The sequence below is a fragment of the Zygotorulaspora mrakii genome, chromosome 4 (assembly GCF_013402915.1).
Source record: "Zygotorulaspora mrakii chromosome 4, complete sequence".
NCBI lineage: Eukaryota > Fungi > Ascomycota > Saccharomycetes > Saccharomycetales > Saccharomycetaceae > Zygotorulaspora > Zygotorulaspora mrakii.
In genome coordinates, this window is record NC_050722.1 from 303,637 (window position 1) to 325,277 (window position 21,641).

Here is a 21,641-nt window from a genome sequence, read left to right on the forward strand (position 1 = left end):
ACCTTTGTTTTTTGGTTCAAACTTTGTAACTTCTTTGAGCCTTGCCTCAATGGAAACCTCCTATTTTTTCCTCATAGCTTTTCTGGCGCGGTTTACAAAGGTGAATGACAAAAACAGAAACTGATTACTTCGAAGACAGATGATACACTGAAAGAGATCGTATGTAGCTTGTCGAAAACGTTTATAAAAGTAGTAATGGGAGGCCAGTTAAGTTCCGAATGTTTTCATATATAAATTCTGTTTACGTGCGCGGTGAGTCCTACTATAGTGGCAATTAAGAAAGGTCAAACCGGGCACCCGAGTTTATTGCGTAAAGAAGTTTCCTGCGCAGCAGTTCTTTATTTTGATAATCAGGTAATTTGAGTAGATTAACGCATGTTGAAGCAGTGGGCAGTCTATCCAACTCTCCTCCAGCGTTTCGTATCCCGAATTTGGGCTCTAACGATCCAAAACCTTGCAATGGAGCTCGAGGCACGGACGTTACAAATTTGATGAAATTTAGCCTTTCTTCTGGGGAAAACTCCTTGAGTATCTCCCAAAAGGCCTGTATACTCTTGTCTGTATCGAGATATCCTCCGTACTCTGTGTTATCTCTCAAGTCTTTCAAATCGATGTCTTTGCCTCCCCCAGAAATGAGCATTTGTAATTCAACAGAATTAAACATTTCCATCCAATGTGGGGCTATTACCATACTCATACCACCGTGAAAATTACGAATTTGTTTATTTAAAGATCTGTTAAGCTTAAAATCAGCAACTTTGAAAATGTAAAGCAACACGTTAGATTTGGATACTTTTATGTTGGAACCATTCGGAATCAATTGAACAACTTGAGAATCGTTCTTGTTGCTGTTAATCTCGAAACTCAAGTCTAATGCTTCTATTTGCTCAGAGCTCATTGATAGAAGCTTGACCAGATTCGAATACAGAGAAACATCTAAACTGTAGAGGTCGTCAAATGATGAAATAAATTTCGAGGAGTAATTTAATATTTTCTTAAGGAAAAAATCAGCAAAGGTAACATCAATTAAAACATGATCATATAAACATTTGCCCACTATTTTGCCCATAAACCACATGTACGTAAGTTTTTGGGAATCAAACTCTGTTGAGGGGTACAATTCGTGTTGATCATTCGTGTCAAAAAGATGATATTTATCACCTTTGAAGCCTTCATCAGAAACTGAAGTTAAAAACTCTTTTGTTATTCCACCACCATCAATACCTGCTTCCGGCCCAAATTCATTGACAAATGTTACCGCTAATTTCGATTTGAATCTTTCACCGATACCATTAAATGCGTTACAGGCATCTTCCAAAACGTGCTCTCTTGATATAGTAGCCGACTGTCTAGAATGGGCGCCTAAATTCCAAGGCATCAGTAGTGCCATCATTTGGCTATCATCGGATAAATTTAATCTTTGTTTATCTATAGCGATGAACATGTAAAAAAGATTAACTCTTTGCTCGAATGGTATAAAAAATGGGGCCTTTATGAGAATTTCCAACTTTTTAAACTGTCGGGTGGATACAGAATTTTTGTAGCTCAAGCTTAAGTGATTGAGAATCTCGTACTTCATTGAACCCAAGTCGTCAACACCAGTGTCATCGTCAGCCTCCGAAAACATGTCCTCTCTTCTATCGGCGTATTCTCTATACAACCGCTCATAGTCTTCAATGTATTTGAAAGGACTAACACGTAAGAATTCGGGATTCTTATTACACCAAAATTGGGGGTCATTTTTTGTCGAACAGAAATGCAAACGAGAATCTCTTAAATACAGCTTTTGCAAAAGAGGTAAGGCCGCATCCGCCATGTTAGTTTTTGACTCTGAAGTTGGTTCCCAAATATTTGAGAACACAAAATGTTTCAAATCTGTTGTAAATTCAGTCAAATCCTGATCTGTGAATCCAGAACTGCCAGAGAGTAGTTCGTGATCTGTAGATACCAAAAGATGCATTTGCAACAGTCTGGTAAATAGTATGAAGGATGCGCGTGATTGATCTTCACTTGTCCAGACGTTATTATGTTGTTTGAAGGCTATATACGATTGTCTCAGAAAAGAAGACCTCGATAGGAGAGCAATTAACATAGAATTTTTGGAGTTGTCATCCGCAGCGCCTTCAATGTATCCAATCACATTTTCCATATCTATATCGTATGAATTCGGGTCTTCTATCATGCCAGCGATCTTATCAATAAACGATGTTTCGTACAACTCAGTAACGTACGCTTCTAGATCGCGATTTACCGGCGTATAATGTAAATTTCTAAAGCATGACGCAATACAGTGCTCCAAACCTTTTTGTTTTTCGGGAGTATTGAAGTAAATATATGATAAATTCTCCAACAGGGAAGAGGAGTTCTTATTTGGTTTTGGAAAAATACCTTCAGATGCAAGGAATTGGTAGAAATCCAGCACAATTTTAGGATATAGAGCTTCGCTCGCATTAATTTCAAATAATGGCGTTATTATTTCAGAAGAGTTGAGCTTCCAGACCATCATAACATGCAAAAGAGCCCTGGCAGACTCTTCTTCTAAACTTCTGGTTTTCTTCAAAAATGACTTCAATGCGTTCAAAAAAGCTTCTTTTGTTTCTTTCTTCAAATTGATACATTTTAAGGTTTCGACCATTATCGAGGCATCATCGTAGCTTGAAATCAAAGAAAATATTTGCAAGTTGCCCAGAGTTCCAGGATATGTGGTTAAAGAGCTCGAATGTTTGATGATTTCGAGAGTAGATTCCTTGGTGAGAAAGGTGTGCAGCAGACATCCAAAAGCAGGAATGATATGCTTAACCTTTTCTTTAGGGATGCTTGGTAGCAAATCGGTAAACAACATTTTGATTGCCTGGTGCCTTCTAATGTAACATTGTAACACTATGGCTGCTTGTTCGCGCTGTCGATTTTGAGCTCTTTTCTCCCTTTCCAATTGGGCTTTTGCTAAAAGATCCTGCTTACTAGTGACTGTCCTATTCCCGAGATTGATATTCCTTCTTCTACTCTGACCTGTGAAGTTCAGCATTCCTTTAGGATCGCTTAGCTATCGTCGAAACGCTACGCCTTCGTAGTACGTATTTGATCTTTCAAAGTTAGGTCAACTTTTTATTTTGTTGATCTTCAGGACGTCGTATTAATGCCAAATACTCGGACCTTGAAAAATGGCAGAACTGTCAGAAGTTCTTTGAAACAAAAGAATACAAGTGGCTCCTTATACATTTTTTGTTGTTAAACATTTGAAAACTCATGAGATGTCAAATGTTCTGCTGCTAATCTTGGCTCTCAGAGTCCTCAATTCTTTTCTAACTCGCACATATTTCCAAGCAGATGAATTTTGGCAGGCACTCGAGCCTGCTCATTTTAAAGCTTTTGGATATGGGCACTTGACCTGGGAATGGGAACACGGATTGAGAAGTTATGCGTTTCCATTACTTTTCGAGCTTGGGTATCGATCTGTGAAATTGCTCATGATTATCCAGAATCACTTTTTGGCTGCTATCGCATACATCGTAGATATTATTCCTTTGACTACAGATTGGGGGAGCAAACTTACATATTATGCAGATGTTTACTCTACGATATGTGAATATTACATGGTATTATACACACCTAAGATAATAATGAGTGCTGTGGCAGCTACTGGGGAGTATTATACAATCAAATGGATACAGAAAATATATCTACTGACAATGGATAAGAGCAGTGATTCGAAAGCGGTAGAGAGACTACCTAAGTTGACCCAAATTTCGGTACTGCTTACTCTTACAAACTTTTTTAATTGTTTTATCATAACAAGAACATTTATTAATTCATTCGAAATGTGTTCGACATGCGTTGCCTTGTTTTATTGGGATTGGTCTGGAGGTGTTTTTATTGAATCGAAAGAATTCACTACATCCCTAGCGATTGCCATGTTTACATGCCTACAAAGACCAAGCAATGGCTTGATATGGCTAATCTTAGGAGGATACCTGATACTAAATCTGCTTTTCGCTGGGCAAACGATGAAAATTGCATATTTGCTGCGCAAAGTGGCATTGGTACTCATTAGTACAGTTGCCTGCAACGCATTGATTGATTATTATTTTTATGGAAGTTTTGTACTGCCAGTTTTTCGTTTCCTGAAGTTCAATCTCACCACTTCCTTATCTAGCTTCTATGGTGTAGCGCCGTGGCATTTTCATGTAGCACAAAGCCTGCCAATTATTTTGGGATACAGCATCCCGCTGTTTGCTTATGGTATGCTAACACCGCAAACTAAAAAAAAATTCCCACATTTCTGGATGAATCCGTATGTTCAAGTTAAAACTGTGATCGTTTTTAACCTAGTAATATACTCATTGCTACAGCATAAAGAGTTCAGATTCATTTATCCATTGCAGCCGCTATTCATTCTCATTTCTTCTGTATCTGCCATAAACATACTTGATCGATTTAAAGCCAATCAGAACAAATTAAAAAACTTGACATATGCCCTTTCATTCATTTCCGTTCTGGTAGCATGTATTTTGAATCTTCTCTTAGAAGGAGGTGTGATCTCGGTTGTGATAGATCTACACAAGGGATCGGATATTCACAGCATAGGCTTCATTATGCCCTGCCACTCAACCCCATGGCAGTCACATCTGCATAGAAACGATATCAACACGTTATGGTCAATAAGCTGCGACCCACCATTGCATTTACTGGATGATTCAGATGCTCAGAACAAGCTTCTGCTTTATATGGATCGAAGTGATTATTTATATGAGAACATACCGAAATTCATCCATAACAATTTCCCCCCACTGACATCCCCGCTGAATGAGGGACTTGAGAAAGAATTTAGATATGAATGGCCACAGTATTTGATTATTTTTGAGCATCTTGATGATGCCTTCATGAAATCCTTCCTACAGGGGACACCTTATGTTCAGTCCACTCGTTATTTTAACACGTTCTCTCATTGGGATCATAGGCGACGAGGTGATGTTATCGTATATAAAAGAACTGATCTATAGCCCCCATTTACTGCTTCTGAATATTGACTGCTCCGTTGCTTTAGCTTCCCCGATCAATTCTTTGTTAAAGACTGGTTGGAAACTGTACTGCGAAGATGTCATTATTTTGTCAGAACGCGCTACGTCAAATTCTTCCAGCAGAGGTCTATATTTTGGATTGATCTCTGCCATTCTTTGCAAACTTTTGTAGCATTTATTTGCCATTGCCCATTCTTTCAGTGTACAGCAACAATCAAAATACCCAATGAAGCATTCTATATCGAAAAGCTCCATACCTAACTTAAACCATTCTTGTGATTTGTAGTAATCTTTAAAATAATTCATTTCTAAGTAACCCAGAGATCTAAATGACTCCTTGAAACCTTGAGTGGCACAGTTTTCCATCAACGTTCTTGCCTTCAACGGATCAGAACTCATATACATCTGACTCAAGTAAAAATATGAGTGCACTGAGTATTTTAAAGGTGATAATTGAATGGATTTAAGAAAGAATCTTTCAGCGTCAGCTAAATTAGATGCTCTTAAGCCAATTAGGCCCAGCTGTCCATAAACCTCGCCAGCTAGAAAGGTATCATCTTCCACATCAAGAAACTGCTTGTAATAATTTTCAGCTTCTTTCAAGTTATTATTTTTGAATGCTAGATCTCCTGTTAACTTCAACGTGAGATGATGTTTTCTTTTGTACAGATCTTTAATAAGTAATTTGGAGTATTCGACATCTTCGCTAGTGTTTTGAGACGGATCTTTCAACACATCAAATGCCAGCAGTGCTACAGCATCCTTATTACCCATTTCGGCAGCACTATCAAGTAATGAGTTTTCTAATTCAAGTAGGTGCTTGTTGATGCTTTTAGTTCTATGCCTCACCTTCTCAAGAACTTTCTTCATAATCATAACATCTGAGGCATTGAAACTGTTAGGAAATTCCCTTGTATAATTCTCCTTATCAAGATTGTTGTAGACGCTTTCATAAACAACATAGAGCTTTCCTGACGCATACCTACTGTCCAGGTCAAATAGTATCTTATTAATCATTCTTTTCGGTGGGAATATCTCATTGAATGGAGGCCTCTTCAAAGCTGAAAAGTTACCATAGTATCTCTTAGCAATTTGAACACTCAATCTAAACATTGCGGGTCCATAATAAATCCTGCAAGCTAGAAGAGCAGTCAAGAGTGTTCCTTTTCTTACTTCACTTTTAGTTCGTATGTGAAAGGCGCATGGCATTGAATCCATAGAAACTAAATTACTTGAGATAAAGTGACATCAAAGAAAAGGATGTCAACAAATAAGCATATAATCATCAACATTAAAAATTTATCTGCTTAGCATCGCAATTGTTTCTGGACAAACGCTAGCTAGGAGGAAATCGGCAGCAGGACGGTAGAAGTAGGAGATAAATATATGGCCTGCAAGGAATATTTGGATTACTATTCAGAAGATCGAGGCAATTGACGATACTTAAAGTGGGATATGTACACTGTACCGGGCTTGGTATTGAGCCGTATGTTAAGATCCTTCAGTGTGTCGTGCGCGACCAGATCCATGGACTACTCTCATGTAATTGTGGGAGGCGGCGTTGTAGGATTGGCTATTGCTGCTGAGTTGAGTAAGGTAAAAAGCAACAGCGTTGTATTACTCGAGAAAAATGATATGATTGGTGCCGAAACGTCTTCACGAAATTCAGAGGTCATTCATGCAGGCATCTATTACCCTAGTGATTCTCTAAAGACTAAACTTTGTATCGAAGGAAAAAAAATCATTTATAATGAACTGGATCCTTTGAAAACCGGTGTTTCCTGGAGGAAATGTGGCAAATGGGTAGTTTCACAGACAGGGTACGAAGATTCTATTGTTGAACAATTTTATAGAAAGTGTAAAGATCTCAATGTCGATGTTATGCTTCTGACTTCGGAACAGGCTAAAAGAATCGAGCCCTCAGTGCTGGTGAAGAAATCCGTACTGAATTCCCCTACCTCAGGAATTATTGATTCGCATTCACTGATGGAATATCTAAGTGGTGTTATCCAGAGCAACGATGGAGAAGTGATTACCGGATCTGAGGTCGTTGATCTACAATATAAAGAAGGACAAGGCTACGTAGTTGCAGCAAATGACCGATTTGGTGATGAGGCTTCCATTATTGAGTTAAGAACTGAAAATTTAATAAATGCGGCAGGTCTTTATGCGGACAGGATTTGCAATATGCTTTTACCAAATGAACGGCATATGAAGCAATACTATGCTCGAGGAAACTATTTCAAGCTTTCAAGAGGCGGGTTCCCTCCAGTCCATAGACTCATATATCCAGTACCTCCGAAAAATGTTAATTCACTTGGCACTCATCTTACCATAGACTTGGACAATCAGGTTCGATTTGGCCCTGATTTGGAATACGTCAAATCACCTACAGATTATAGCCCAAATCCTGCTAATATCCCCGCTGCCTATGAAGCAATATCAACTTACTATCCTTATATTTCCTTGCAAAATTTAGAAGTGTCATATTCAGGTATTAGACCAAAGCTTGGTGGACCTGGTGACAAAACATTTCGTGATTTCTACATAAAAGAGGAGGACGGCTTTCCAGGCTTTGTCAATCTATTGGGGATTGAATCACCTGGTCTCACTGCAAGTATAGCCATAGGTAGGTACGTGAAACGTATTTACCACGACTAGAGCATATATACTCATCCTTTTAGGCGGCATTCAAAGAAGTGCACATTAATTGGGTATCGTCCTACGCCAGACGTACATACATTATACATACTTATGATATTTTGATTTTTGATGGTTCTGTTGGAGATGGTGCTTCCTTGAAGTACTCACTTTCCAAGCACTGAACTGTGTTCCAACGTTTCTGAGGGTTCATGGTCAACATTCCGCATAGATAGTCTAATGCATTTTCGCTAGCCGCTATGAATCTTCTTCTCAGCTCTTCTCTGGATGGTGGTGTGTACATTTGAAGCTTATTATAGGCGGGAAAAGAAGATACGTCCGGCCAGTCTCTATCTGTTGGAGTTCCCAATGCTCTGAATGTGACTTCGACCTGGTCAATGTCACTTTTCCCCGGCAAGTAAGGGATTCGAAGCATAAGTTCTGCAAATATCACACCGACAGACCAAACATCAATTGCCGATGTATAGTGCTTTGCGCCAAACAGTAATTCGGGAGCTCTATACCACCGTGTCACCACATTACTCGTTAAGATTTCGTGCGGGGAAGGAACAGTTCGTGCCAACCCAAAATCTGCTACTTTTATTTGTCCATCAGGTGCTATCAAAAGATTATTTGGCTTCAAATCTCTGTGCAGTATGAAATTTCTGTGGCAATGATGAACACCTCTTAAAGTCATTAACATCCAGGACTTTATATCAGCAGGTGTGAACAGTATTGATTTATCCTTAATTATAACTTCCAAATCAGAAGGTAAAAACTCTAAAACAAGATTCAAATTTTCAGATGCCAGAAATATATCCACAAGTTCAATCACATTTTCATGCTGTATCTCTTGTAAATACTTTACCTCACGAATGGCAGACATATCCAAACCATCTTTAAATGCCGAACTTTTGATTTCTTTTACTGCAATGCTCCTTCCTGTTGACTGCTTGGTTCCAAGATAGACAACAGCATACGTTCCCTCACCAACCTTTTTTTCTAATAAAAATATGCTTTGTTAGTAAATCTAAGGAAAAATTGATATAGACGCTAATGAATATCATACCCTTTGTGTACTCCATTTGAACCACTACCTAGCATTCGCCTCCTTGAACTTTTTATATGTAACAGCTTTTCTAGATGTGATCACTAAATAAGAGGCATTCTTACATCTTATTCGCATGCCGAAATAGCTAAAATTCTAATATCACAACTAGATGAAAACATCGAAAATTATCACGAGCCAGAGACATAAATGATCTCCCGATCTTTATTTCCTCGACTATCCTTCAATAAATACTTCCGTTTAGGGCCAACAGCAAAGAAATGGTTTTCTTCTGCCGCTGAGAATGGTTTTATCATTGATGAATTGCATCCATCTTTGATCAAGAGAGTGGTGAAATATGTTGATGATATGCACTCATTAGAGGCTTTGCTCTCTCAAGGTGAGAGTTTCGATGAGACTACGCAGAAGAGGTATGCGAAAGTGTCTTTTATTAAAGATATGTACGAAAGATATCAGCAGCAACTACAGGGACTGGAAGAGCTGCAGGAGCTCATAGAAGAAGACCCAAGTTTGAGAGATGAGGCTGAGATAGAGTTCACCAGATTATTACCAGATTTGAAAGGCACATCCAATGAATTACTGAACAGACTAATACCTCCACACCCCTTCGCGGAAAAACCCTGCATATTAGAATTAAGACCTGGGGTGGGCGGTATTGAAGCAATGATATTTGCGCAGGATCTGCTGAATATGTACACAGGCTATGCTCACAGCAAGAGATGGAAGTACCGTATAATTTCGAAAAACGAGAACCAAAGTGGATCCGGTATCGTTGATGCGATTTTAAGTATTGACGAGCCTGGATCATATGATCGGTTGAAATATGAAGCCGGTGTACATAGAGTCCAAAGAGTTCCAGCTACAGAAACTAAAGGAAGGACACATACTTCCACGGCAGCTGTTGTCGTCCTTCCCCAAATGGGTGATGATAAGGAAGTAGACTCCTTTGAACGAACATTCAAGCCAGATGAAATTAGAATTGATGTTATGAGAGCAAGTGGTAAAGGTGGCCAGCATGTGAATACCACTGATTCGGCGGTGAGATTGACTCATTACCCTTCGGGAATTGTCATATCCATGCAGGACGAACGTTCTCAACATAAAAACAAAGCCAAGGCATTTGCAATATTGCGTTCCAAACTGGCCGAAAAAGAGAGAAAGGAAAAGGAGGACAAGGAACGTTCAGCAAGAAAAGACCAGGTCAGTACAATAGATCGATCAGATAAAATTCGCACTTATAATTACCCGCAGAACCGTATAACAGATCATAGATCTGGATACAATTTGCATGATATGGAAGGAATTATGTCAGGGGAGAGACTTGACGAGGTCATCGATGCGATCCAAAAATTTGACTGTGATTTGAAAGCAAAAGAACTTTTGAGTGCAGATTGAAGACTGATACCTCTGTAAATAGCATTTGTATAGAAATCCCTTTAAAAGATCTGTCTGCACTTCGTACATTTTTCAACAATATATATACTTGCATCACAGCGCGATGACATTTTATTATATATATGACGAAACCAAGTCATACAAAATAGTATACATCCATTCGACACACTAGGATAGCAGCAGAGCCAGGCGCTATGACAAACGATGAACCTGGTAATCTGCTGTTTTTCAACAAGTCTTCGGTGGGTATAGGTGATCTCGAGCGTTATGTGATCACATATGACCTATACGAAGGTGACGAGATTCCCGATGACGTAAAATTGGACTCACTTTGGCTTAAAGTGAAAAACATAGAAGGTTTGTCATTCAGGGCTGCATATCTAATGGGCCCATTCATGTTATATTGTGATGTGAGGACTGAGGACTATCATCACTCACAGAAAATCATAGCTTCGGCGGATCAGCCAAGATTCGAATCTACTCTGCAAGCACAACAAGATTGCATCGTAGAGCTGTCAGTACACAGGCTAAAGCCCAGGTATGTTTGGGTAGTCGATATTTTGAGTCAAATCGTATTCACCACGAACACAAAGGTATCGTTCGAGATAAATGTTGCGAATACAAAGAATTCATTATGCGGAGAACAAGACTGTGGTATAAATAACTCAGTTTCAGATAAAATCACAGTAACCAGGCTGACCACATTAGATGTTTGGAATTTACCGGCAGAGATAGGTTTACCTAAAAAGGCAAAACACTTGGTTATATTGACTCATGGCCTTCATTCTAATGTCTCTACCGACATGTCATATTTAATGGAGCAGATCTATAAAAAACAGGAGAACTATCCAGATGAACAAATTGTCGTAAAGGGCTACACAAAAAATGTCTGTCAGACGGAAAAGGGAGTGAAATATCTCGGTACCCAAGTAGCAAACTTCATAATTGATGAACTATACGACGAGTCGGTAACTAAGATTAGTTTTGTTGGGCATTCACTGGGTGGCCTAGTACAGTCGTTTGCTATCGCATATATAGCTGTAAAATTTCCATGGTTTTTTGAAAAAGTGAAACCAGTTAATTTCATAGGCATAGCGTCACCTTTTTTGGGCATTGTTACAGATAATCCGGCCTATATCAACCTCTTATTATCATTCGGTGTTATTGGCAAAACTGGACAAGATTTAGGACTTGAGAAAGACTCCGGGAACAATGAAGCGCTGCTTCACCTTTTACCGGGGGAACCGTTGAAAAGTGTCCTCCAGAAGTTTAAGCGGAGAACTCTTTATATGAATGCCGTCAATGACGGTATAGTTCCATTATACACTGCCTCAATGCTCTTTTTGGATTATGATGAGATATTGCAGCAACTAGAAAAAAGAAAACTTCAAGGGCTGCAAATTAACTCTAGCAATATTGATCTGGTGAGTCAATCGCATTTTCTGAGCAGAAACATCATTTCTCCTTTTGTGAAAATTCTTGGGATACTAGCTCCTCAAAAATTCCCATCAAACAACCCTTCCTTACCTAGAATATCATTTCTCGAATCAATGGTGTCGACTTTGGTCCCGCCACTTCCAGAGAAATTATATATAACAGACCCTTCTTCCCGAAACCCCGTCATTATTCATGATAAGGTTTATACGGAAGAGGATCTTCCTCCTATAGCTGAAGGTGGCATTGACGCTTTTGAAGGTACTCATAACATATTATTGGATCAATTTATGATGGATAGGGGTAAACCTAAGTGCCAAAAACTTGAAGAAAGAATAGCACGGGAATGGCATCAAGGCTTATCATGGCGAAAAGTTGTCGTAGCACTAAAGCCGGATGCTCATAATAATATAATCGTGCGTAGAAGATTCTCAAACGCTTACGGCTGGCCCGTAATTGATCATCTTATTGATGCACATTTTAGTGGTGAAGATGAGGAAAGTGCATATGAGGAATTGGCTGACAAAATCAATAGCGATGTTACGAATAACTTGTCTCCTCGATCTATTCCAGACAGCAGTGACATAGAACCCAATAAGAACTTTGCGTGGATTACGAGAGTCGAGAATCCAAGGTTGTTCGATGAAGGTCCAACAGGAATGATATCAACCATGAGTGAAATGATTGAATCATTTGCTAAAAGCCGGAATGCATTGGGAAATGATGTGAACCTGGAGTCGTCAACTAACAACAATTTGATAAGCTACGAAAGTCTCGACAGCAATTCTATGTAAAAAGTATTGCTCCTCCGCTTCAGTGATTTTCTTTTCTATAAAATGTTTCCATATGCTATTCTATAAAGTGCATCTTGAATTTCGAAATCTGTCAGTGTCTTGATACGCAAATGATTCTTCAGATCACGATAATTTAATTCTTTGATATAGGCAGTTCCGAAGAACTTTTGTCCATCCGGGTCGTATTTGAGCGAAAGCACTTTGACAAGTTCAAAAAGGACACCTTCTTGTGCATTGGTATTGTCATTTGAGAGATTCAAAGCATCTCTAATTGTCCGGAAATCTAATTCAAACTGATCTAGTCCCTGTTTGCTAAACTTGTTCAATTTTAAAATTGATTCGATGAAGTAGTTGACTATTATATTCAAGAGTTCATTCTTAATACAGGTTGAAACTGCTAACGGAATGGATAAAGAGTCTAGTTTCATCATTATTCGGGTGATTAATTTTATTGCGTCAACTAATTCTGATGTTGCTGTATCAGAATCCGGATTTGCAACCGTTGACCAAACTCCTAACTTAAAGTAATTTCTCAATGACTCTTTCAATAACTTCTTGACTCTATGAACAACAGTTGGTTGGACACTTTCCTCCATAATTTTCCTGTAGTCCTCCAGAACGTTTTGGAATAACGTGGTATAATTTTTTGATTCCCATTCGTTAACAACATCTGTTAAATGAATGAAGATATATTCCTCCGATAATTCTATGATTCTTTCATAAACAATGTTGATATTTTGCAGCTTCATTAACGTCTGATTCAATTCATCCTCTCCTGTGTGTGTGTCCCCTAAAGAGTTAATAGTCAGCAGGCGATCAAGATAGAGAGAGGATAGCTTAATAAAAATCTGGGAACAGCTCAATAGTTTGTACTTTTTTAGAGGTTCAAATTCCAAACCATAAAACGGTTTTAAATAGCTGTAGACCTTATTTAAGAGCTTGATAAAGTCTGATGATGACTCAACCATTTCCTTCGGATTCGAAATAAGCTTATCGAACTGGTTTGTGGCCGTTTCCACTTCGTAAGCAAGCCACATATCCCAAATCTCTGCAGGCACCAGAGAAATCATGCCCCTTCCATGGTAATGAAAGAAGGTTTCCAAATTTTTATCTGTATTTAGAATTTCAGAAATCAAAGATATCAGCACCTTGCTGTCAGCATGAGATAAACCGCTTACAACTTTTTCTCTTATCGGTTGCAACACATGATCGATGAATTGCTCATGTATTAACTGTCTTGTTATTCCATGTACCTCATCGTGAAATATACTGATACACCTATAAAGATTTTTATTCAGGTAATCGTTCATGTATTTGAAAAATGTCTCCATCTTCAAGGAATCGTCATGAAAGTGATAGGTAAATTTTATTTCAAAATTGTTAGCAATACATTGGAAGTTCCAAAAAAAGGAGGATTGATTATGGTTAAGGTTACCTATAATCAACAACGACAATTTATAAAGATCCGTGGATCTACGTCTCAGATCTCCCATCGTATCGCTGGATATAGTCGCAGAAGTATCCCATTTCGACTCCAGCAGGCGATCTTTGAATTGACCACAGAGCACTTTGGCTCGCAAAGATACAGCGCCATTCAACTGGTTATACGCGGCCAATCCTTCATCCGAATCATCGCCTAGTCTTTCGCGCACAGATGCAACCCTCTTGCCGACCCGGTCAAGTTCTTGCAATGAGGTCTCCTCCTCAAAACCATCCATTTCCTCACGCAAAGATCCCAGCTCTACCAAGGCCAAATCTTTTGTCTCCCGCTGTTTGAACGCCCTCTCAAGCACGTCCAGAACCCGCAGCGCACCATATTTGGTCCTCAGCCTGCGTATTCCTTCCAACGATGTCGCATTGCTGGTAATATCCTTAGCAATGCTTCTAAGATACTCCTCACTGTCTACATCAGTGCCCATGGTATCCATGATGCCATCACCCACATTGTGATTGCCGCCGCCGTTGCCGCCCACGCTCACCTCTTGTGCCCTCTTCAATCGCAGCGCAAGCTGCTCCCGCTTCTCATTTATCGCGGAAATTCTCTTCTCGACCTCAAGAACATCATGCACAGATGTTAATGCCATTTTATTAGACTGTATAAGCTTTCAATCCCGTTCATTTCGAACATCGAATGTGGCCTTTGTTTCCACCATCTCTTGTTTTTTCATATCCTGTTTCGCCTTCCCCATAACACACAACAGCAACAAAGAACTTTAAGGGACAAGGGGGGGTAACATGTAAGGCGTTGCTTTCCTACATATATAAGGAGCAGGAATAGAAACATCAGGACTTTAAGGTATTCGAATGTTTCTTACTGGCTCCGTTGTACGGATTTGGCTCGTTGGGGTTGTTCTGTGAACGAGAGACTGAAACCGTTTTATTTGAAAGATTGATTATGTGTTCCGCCGGAGGTATTAGGAGACCAGTTCAAATTGAGGAGTTCAAGACGGCGATTGGAGAAATGACCAAGGAGGAGCTCACACGTTTGGAGCAAGAAATAGAGAACAGTATTAGCCATTTAAACCGTTCCAATTCCAGATTGCAGAGATACATCGCTAAATTGCAGGGAACTCACGCCGGTGGGGACGAAGAGGAGAGCGAAGAGCTCGACATGGAGAAAGTTGAAGATGGTGATTTGCAATTGTACCAGGAATCTTTGCGGGAGAATGACATTTTACTCAAGAACAGTGTAGAAAGACTGGAGGCACTACGCCAGGAGGACTTGTACAGGTCGAGCCATTCGGGAACACCTGAAGTGTAACGGAGCGTAATGGCTTCTATATATATATATAGGCGTAAGGTTTTTATTGCATTTGCTTTTTTCTAGTATATTTGCCCGCAATTTGAATTCTTGGTTGAACTAGCAAATGCTCTTGTTGAATGCGTCATCATATGTCTTCATCGTAACTTTATATGGAGGCATCGGTGTGTGCGACATTGTGGGCTCTGTTGGGCCGGAATTCAGCCCCAATGTGCATTTGCAGCTGGATGTGATGCCACTGAAGGCATCGTTGCATTTTCTGCCCCAGCAGATGGAAACATGCGTTGAGTTGAGGTCGCCATTTGAAGATTGCACCGAGTTGGTGTTTACGTTTGCAGTTGACGATACTATACCAACAAATGGAAATTCGGGAAGGCTCAGCAGAATGCAAAGTAGGATTAGCAAACAGGCATTAAGTTTTCAAATCATTAATTCAGAAACTAGAGAAAAAATTAGAGGTAAAAGGTGTCTCAAGGCCGGTACGACTATTGTGGAGATTGATTCGCGTGGTTACAATTATTTTACAGTATGTTTTATTAATCTCAGTTTTGATTCCTCGTGGACCGCTATAGACACAGTGAAAAATGTCGATATCAAGGTGACTGCTAATGATTTTGAAAGCAATCCGTCAGAGCTAGCGCGACAAATGAAGGACGATACCATACTGATCCTCCAAAATTCTGCCGAAATGCTAACTGAAATCGCAGACACAGACAAGAGTACAAATCTGATCACAATGGAAAGCTATCGAAGAGATCTAAATGAAGAAGTGTTTTCTAAACTGTTGTATTCGGAGATCATCTTTATTATTGCGCTTTTAGCCTCCCAGTTGCTGGTAGCATCTTATCTCATAAAAGAAAATGGTTAAAAGACCCATTTAACAGTAAGTTTTACCCAGTTTGATTAACGTAAGTGAACTATTCATTTTGTCTATGAATTTTATGTGTGTAGTTTAGGTCGAGGTGCCATTTCATATCTGTTAGCTGCTTTTTCCTTTAAATGAAAAATTAATCTTGCAAAAAAAAAACATCTTTTGAAGAGATGCAATCGAGAAGACAGAAAAGTAATCCTCAGAGCTAAGTTTCGCAGAGTACAGATGCTGTCTGTAACGGAAAAACTCTATCTTTATGATTCATTAGCGGGATCTCCTACGGTGAGACCCGATGGAAGATTGCCTCATCAATTCAGACCCATTGAGATTTACACAGATTTCTTACCCAGCTCAAATGGCTCCTCTAGAATCATTGCAAGTGATGGCAGTGAATGCATTGTTAGTGTCAAGGTAAAAGTTGTTGATCACACAGTATCGGACGACCTATTACAGGTAGAAGTTGATATAGCGGGGCAAAGAGATGATTCTCCGCAAGTAGAGACAATTACCGCCTTTCTAAATAAGGTTCTCGAGCCAACAGTGGGTATCGATACCTCAAATTTGACACTTACTAAGAAATATAGTTTCAAAATTTTCATCGATGTCCTTGTTCTTTCATCATATTCGCATCCAGTCTCTTTAATATCATTCGCAATTTATTCTGCTTTAAAATCGACCTATCTACCGAAACTTGTGTCAAGCTTTGATGATTTGGAAGTCGAAGAGTATCCCACCTTCCACGATCATGATTTGGTTAAACTAAATATCAACCCGCCACTAGTTTTTGTTACCGCAATAATAGGCGATAACATCTTCATGGATGCATCCGCCAGTGAATGTGACGTATCAAGCAACGGTCTCATTGTAACATGGTTAGATGGCAAGGTGATAGCACCTATAAGAACGACTATTTTAAGTGATAATGATGTAAAAGGATTCAATCCCCAAATAATTCCAAAGGCAATCAAGATGATAGAGCAATATGCTGGTGATATTTTGCAGGCTTTGGAAAATCTATAGATATACAAAGGTCCGAGAAAAAATATAGAAGTCAATCTGATAATTTTATATGATATTATTATATTACATCATTTACATGTGTTGTACTGTATAGGAATGTGCTATAACTGCGGTGGCAGTTTGAATATTCATAGATCTGATTACACCGAATTGCTTGATCTCCACGCATATATCGAGCTCACTTAATAGATGGCCTGGAATACCAAGCGCTTCAATGCCTAGCAAGATAAGCGATTTTTTTGGAAATTTAAAGTTTTCATCTAATTTGATAGATTGATCAGTTTGTTCTAAACCAATTAGCGTATAGCCCTCTTTTTTTTTCCCTCTCATGAACTCTGTTATTTGCTCGACAGTAACCTCTTGAATTGGCATCCATCTGTCAGCAGTAACGGCAACTCTCTTAAATTGCGGATGATTTTTCACTCTCAAGTCTTGAACAGTTAGCAACCCAACACCAAGAACGTCACATAATCTGCAGATGCCCCCCAGGTTAGGAGCCTTGTCCACTAGCGATGATACAATAATCAATTCTGATCTTTTCACATTTCTCATCGTTTCATTATCGTCAATGTCAAACATTGCTTCCCAAGCACCACTCTTGGTTTGGAATTGTGAAGAGGTCGGAGGGCTATTGGACGTTATTTTTTCCTTTGGTTTGGTTACCCTTTCCCCTACCCACAAATCGCATTCATCTTCCCCAATCGGTATCGAGTTTTTCACCTGTAAATGAGTTTTGAATTGTTGCTTGGTGATATATGGCAAATCATGGTCCATGATCTTCTTGAGAACTCCTCCAAATAGGCCGGTCAAGGTGATATCTTCGTAAAGAGACCATAAAATCGCATCACCAGCTCTATAGTGTCCCTCATTTTTCTGGCTTTGAGCATTTTTGTAAAGTTCCTCAAAAATATTTCGAAGTGTCTTATCTTTGATTTCTTTTTGGAACAAGGGCCAATATGATAGTGTTAAGGAGTTCGAAAAATGTCTCACTAAAGGCTTATTGGATGTAGCATTTGAAACTAAAGTGCTGGTAAATCTTTCCATGAATCTCTGGATATTAGCTTTTCCTTTCAATGCTTTTAAAACAATGAAACATATTCTTTCGGCTCCAACAACCAAGATAGGTTTGGAGTGCTCATTCATTACAGAAAACACCTTGTCTTCCAAAAATATCGCAGCCTCCTCTTCGTAGTTTTCTGCCAGTGCTAATGCAATAGACCACTCCATATAAACCCTGATTGAAGGGGAAAATTCTGTCAAAAATCCATTGAAGATCATCTTTTCAGCAATTTCAAGCATCATTATGGGATTGATATCTGGAATACAAAGCACAAAGAGCTGCCATTTCAAAAGTCTTTCCCGCTCTTCATCGCCATCCGTCTTTCTGTTTGCAGTCAAAAAGTTTTCGAGTTCACTTAATCTACATACGAATTTCTCTTTGAAGCTTGCTGGAGAGGTAATAAGTGTCTCAATCACTGAAATTTTTGCTGCAATTTCGTTTGATTTGTAGATATCTAAATAGAGCCCATTCTTACTCTCACTGTATAAGCATATGTTCTTATCATACAGTTCAGCAATTACTGGCTTTATTTGGAAAATGCTAACTTTGCTTTGCTCCATAGCGAAGATCGATGCCATTAAGTAGACAATCCAGTCATATTTTGAGTTTTTCGTACCCAGTAATTCCCCATATCTTTTGATAAAACTGCAAATAGAGCTACTCAGCAAAGGTAAAACACCCCTTCTTGATTGTGCCTGCTCTAAGATGTCCTGTCCATACTCACATAACTTCTGAGAGACTGAGTTTGAATGGTGGTTTTCCGTGAGACACGCATAATGCAAAACTTTCGAATGAAATAAACAGTTAATAGTTGACAAATGTAGACTCCTCTGTTTCAAAACAAGTCGTTCGCTGGTTATTGATTCCCACATAGTGGATACGATGAGGAAAACACTGAAGATAGGATTGTTGTTCTCTTGTGTCTGAAACGTTGCGTAATTTTCAAGTAGATAGCTGCATATATTGGAAACTTGTAAGTTTCCCTCAAAATTGCCATTGTCTCGATCAATATTCTCTTTTAGAAGATTCAATAGTTCTGTGAGGTCAGCAACCTCTAGTGAATGAGATTTCATGTAAACCAAAACAAAATCAAAGTAAGCAGAATAGGTTTTATCTCTAATCTTGAAGAAAATACTTGTGCTTTTTTTAATCTGCTGTTGTATAGTTGAATATAGATCTTTGACTTCCGTAAACTTTAAGTCATCAAATTCAGTACTATAATCAGTCACTTTCTTAAAAGCAGCTACAAAAAAAAACAGCTTGTCAGGACAAAAATCTGAGAACAGTGAATCAAATAAGGGTTTCAGTTTGATGGACTTCCAAGTTAGGGAACTGAAGCAAGAAAGATCGAGCAGCAAACTGGTCGATTTATAGCTAGTGGAGTCTTCTACCAGCAATAACTGGCTTAAAATATCTGTTGCTTCCTTTGCATAGCTGTTGACTGACTCGTTTGATATAGCAAGTTCTAATAAAAAGGATTTGTTGATTATGACAGAATCATTTTCAAATAATATCACAGACAAGACTTCAAATGTCGGGTCATTACTAATATATTGGCTAATTTCATTTATAGCTGTGTTTGGATCGAAATAAGTGACGGCAAAATCTTTGAAGATATCCATTAAAGGAGTCAAGTACTTGTAATTGTTTTCATTGCATTTCAAATGTGTCACAATTGCCTGAATCCATTGAACCGGCGTAACACTTTTATCAACATGAAGGAGAAACTTGAGGTAAATACTTTTTATGGTAGTCTCAAATAACACCTCTTCACTTTCAAATTCAAACAACTTTTTGATATACCGTAAATGTTGAAGTGATATGACCCTTACATGTTTCTCCTTTAATGATTTTAGAACTCCATAAGATAGATATATTCTTGCAGGATCATAGGACGTTCCATATTTGACTAAGACGTCCAGGAGAGCTTCCAAAATGGCTGATATTTGATCTCCAGAATTTGAAATGACAGATGTTACAAACTCAACTAGTCTTTCACCGTAAAGACAAGATTTACCATCAGAGGCAAAATAGTGGGCCTCCATGGCACTTGGAAGAATACTTTCCTTGAGTACATCAATATCGGCAGAAAACACAGCTGGATCGTCAACCTGAAATAATAGAGACATCATGTACTTTCTGATACCCTCCATCGGAGCTCTCAATCCGGTGGAAAATAGAATAAGGCCCCAAGTAGGCGGTAAAAAAGGATCGTTGAAGAGCTCCAAAATATAGTCACTTGCAGCCTGAATCTGATTCAAAGCGCTCTCAAGAGAGACAATCTCATAAAGAGTAGTGAATTTTTCCCAAGCTTGTATTGTTTTTATCTTCTCCGATGAATTCCAGAAAAAAAGTGGAGATTCGAAACTCTCCATATTATCTGATGACTTTTGTATAGATAGTTTCAATATTGAAAGTCCTAGTTTACGGTATTCATGCGAGTCATGGATCAATGCATTCTTAATATGATCCCAAATATCTGTTTGCATAAAATTAACCAACTGAGGGGATGGCGGTGTCTGTAAAAGAAGTCTTAGTAATAGTGTGAGGCCAATTTTCTGCTGCCATGCACCATTGTGCTTCCCTTTGAAGGTTTCTTTCAAAGACTTTAAAGTAAGGAGATCGAAAATAGCTGATTGATTGCATTTTTTTGAAATTTGGGAAACACGCCACTTGATTAAGTTGGAGCATGTGTTTGCAAGCGTCTCGTCGTCGCACGCAAGAAGTCCAATCACAATTGCGTCCAGCTTATTGCACGATATCAGGCTAGCTTCACTTGCGAATGTGTAAGAGAGTTCCAGTACTTTCATCAGCGCGATGAACTCAACGTCATCATATTCTTTTGCGATTGTGTCACCCTTAGTTTTAAATTCACTTATCAGCTGTTGGAAAACTTTATCGTAAAAATCACCACGAAAAAGCTTTTCTTTTCTCTCTACACTATGGCGCACAAGTTTTTCACTTAGCCAATCCTCATAAAGTGCCCAAACATGAGGCAGTTTGCACGCCAATTCTGCTAATGTCTTTAGTTCATCACTCTCCAGTATTTCTGAATATTGATGGATGTGGTTATCAGACGAGCGTATTACGTCAATAACACCAGATATTTTCAAAATCAGCTTTTCAAACAGAAGTCTGCATAATTTAGCATTGTCTGAAATATCCACGAGCTGGGAATTCAAAATATCAACTACTTGTTCAAACTTTTCATGATTTGTCAAATCCGTCAATAAGGCCGCCTGAGCCTCCTTAGTAAGGTAGTTCGACAAAAAAAGGGCTGTGCTCATTCCAAGCCAGTCAATTCGGTGTTAACTCGTGAGCGATGTCTTTTGTACGCTCCAACAAGCTGCTAAGCTATTTCATGCTCAAGATACTCAAAATGCGATGAGATATGGCTACTTCAATTGGAAAAACGTCCGAACTCATCTCCAACGAAGTTCTCTTTTTAGCCTGATAGGCGCGATGAATTATAACAAACCAAGGCTAAACCACCAGCAACCCCTAGCTGTTGAGATAAGTTAGCGTGGCTGCCCGTAGTAGTTTATTGCCCGGAAAGCTTAGAAAGGAGCTATCGTTACA

At 39.0% G+C, this 21,641-nt stretch overlaps 12 protein-coding genes across 12 annotated transcripts; 7 read left to right on the forward strand and 5 right to left on the reverse strand.

Annotated features, from left to right (window-relative positions):
• Nucleotides 1-274: 274 nt before the first annotated feature.
• On the reverse strand, nucleotides 275-3,025 carry HUL5 (ubiquitin-ubiquitin ligase HUL5; the record flags this gene model as incomplete). Its single annotated transcript, XM_037288278.1, has 1 exon — nucleotides 275-3,025. The coding sequence occupies one exon, from the start codon at nucleotides 3,023-3,025 to the stop codon at nucleotides 275-277; it is 2,751 nt and encodes a 916-aa protein (XP_037144173.1).
• A 226-nt stretch (nucleotides 3,026-3,251) lies between these two features.
• GPI10 (putative glycosylphosphatidylinositol-alpha 1,2 mannosyltransferase) lies at nucleotides 3,252-5,000 on the forward strand (the record flags this gene model as incomplete). The annotated part of the gene is made up of 1 exon (XM_037288279.1): nucleotides 3,252-5,000. One exon carries the CDS (start codon nucleotides 3,252-3,254, stop codon nucleotides 4,998-5,000), a length of 1,749 nt encoding a protein of 582 aa, XP_037144174.1.
• MSS2 (Mss2p) lies at nucleotides 4,995-6,236 on the reverse strand (the record flags this gene model as incomplete). Its single annotated transcript, XM_037288280.1, has 1 exon — nucleotides 4,995-6,236. One exon carries the CDS (start codon nucleotides 6,234-6,236, stop codon nucleotides 4,995-4,997), a length of 1,242 nt encoding a protein of 413 aa, XP_037144175.1.
• Nucleotides 6,237-6,473: 237 nt separating this feature from the next.
• HG535_0D01560 (NAD(P)/FAD-dependent oxidoreductase) lies at nucleotides 6,474-7,679 on the forward strand (the record flags this gene model as incomplete). Its single annotated transcript, XM_037288281.1, has 1 exon — nucleotides 6,474-7,679. The coding sequence occupies one exon, from the start codon at nucleotides 6,474-6,476 to the stop codon at nucleotides 7,677-7,679; it is 1,206 nt and encodes a 401-aa protein (XP_037144176.1).
• Nucleotides 7,680-7,770: 91 nt separating this feature from the next.
• On the reverse strand, nucleotides 7,771-8,743 carry KIN28 (TFIIH complex serine/threonine-protein kinase subunit KIN28; the record flags this gene model as incomplete). Its single annotated transcript, XM_037288282.1, has 2 exons — nucleotides 7,771-8,660; nucleotides 8,728-8,743. 2 exons carry the CDS (start codon nucleotides 8,741-8,743, stop codon nucleotides 7,771-7,773), a joined length of 906 nt encoding a protein of 301 aa, XP_037144177.1.
• Nucleotides 8,744-8,916: 173 nt separating this feature from the next.
• Nucleotides 8,917-10,122, forward strand: MRF1 (Mrf1p; the record flags this gene model as incomplete). The annotated part of the gene is made up of 1 exon (XM_037288283.1): nucleotides 8,917-10,122. One exon carries the CDS (start codon nucleotides 8,917-8,919, stop codon nucleotides 10,120-10,122), a length of 1,206 nt encoding a protein of 401 aa, XP_037144178.1.
• A 194-nt stretch (nucleotides 10,123-10,316) lies between these two features.
• On the forward strand, nucleotides 10,317-12,350 carry HG535_0D01590 (lipase ROG1 family protein; the record flags this gene model as incomplete). Its single annotated transcript, XM_037288284.1, has 1 exon — nucleotides 10,317-12,350. One exon carries the CDS (start codon nucleotides 10,317-10,319, stop codon nucleotides 12,348-12,350), a length of 2,034 nt encoding a protein of 677 aa, XP_037144179.1.
• A 35-nt stretch (nucleotides 12,351-12,385) lies between these two features.
• TIP20 (Tip20p) lies at nucleotides 12,386-14,434 on the reverse strand (the record flags this gene model as incomplete). The annotated part of the gene is made up of 1 exon (XM_037288285.1): nucleotides 12,386-14,434. One exon carries the CDS (start codon nucleotides 14,432-14,434, stop codon nucleotides 12,386-12,388), a length of 2,049 nt encoding a protein of 682 aa, XP_037144180.1.
• A 311-nt stretch (nucleotides 14,435-14,745) lies between these two features.
• On the forward strand, nucleotides 14,746-15,111 carry TMA17 (Tma17p; the record flags this gene model as incomplete). The annotated part of the gene is made up of 1 exon (XM_037288286.1): nucleotides 14,746-15,111. The coding sequence occupies one exon, from the start codon at nucleotides 14,746-14,748 to the stop codon at nucleotides 15,109-15,111; it is 366 nt and encodes a 121-aa protein (XP_037144181.1).
• Nucleotides 15,112-15,217: 106 nt separating this feature from the next.
• On the forward strand, nucleotides 15,218-15,979 carry RRT6 (Rrt6p; the record flags this gene model as incomplete). The annotated part of the gene is made up of 1 exon (XM_037288287.1): nucleotides 15,218-15,979. One exon carries the CDS (start codon nucleotides 15,218-15,220, stop codon nucleotides 15,977-15,979), a length of 762 nt encoding a protein of 253 aa, XP_037144182.1.
• Nucleotides 15,980-16,207: 228 nt separating this feature from the next.
• On the forward strand, nucleotides 16,208-17,002 carry RRP42 (exosome non-catalytic core subunit RRP42; the record flags this gene model as incomplete). The annotated part of the gene is made up of 1 exon (XM_037288288.1): nucleotides 16,208-17,002. One exon carries the CDS (start codon nucleotides 16,208-16,210, stop codon nucleotides 17,000-17,002), a length of 795 nt encoding a protein of 264 aa, XP_037144183.1.
• A 72-nt stretch (nucleotides 17,003-17,074) lies between these two features.
• TRM3 (tRNA (guanosine(18)-2'-O)-methyltransferase) lies at nucleotides 17,075-21,349 on the reverse strand (the record flags this gene model as incomplete). The annotated part of the gene is made up of 1 exon (XM_037288289.1): nucleotides 17,075-21,349. The coding sequence occupies one exon, from the start codon at nucleotides 21,347-21,349 to the stop codon at nucleotides 17,075-17,077; it is 4,275 nt and encodes a 1,424-aa protein (XP_037144184.1).
• Nucleotides 21,350-21,641: the final 292 nt, after the last annotated feature.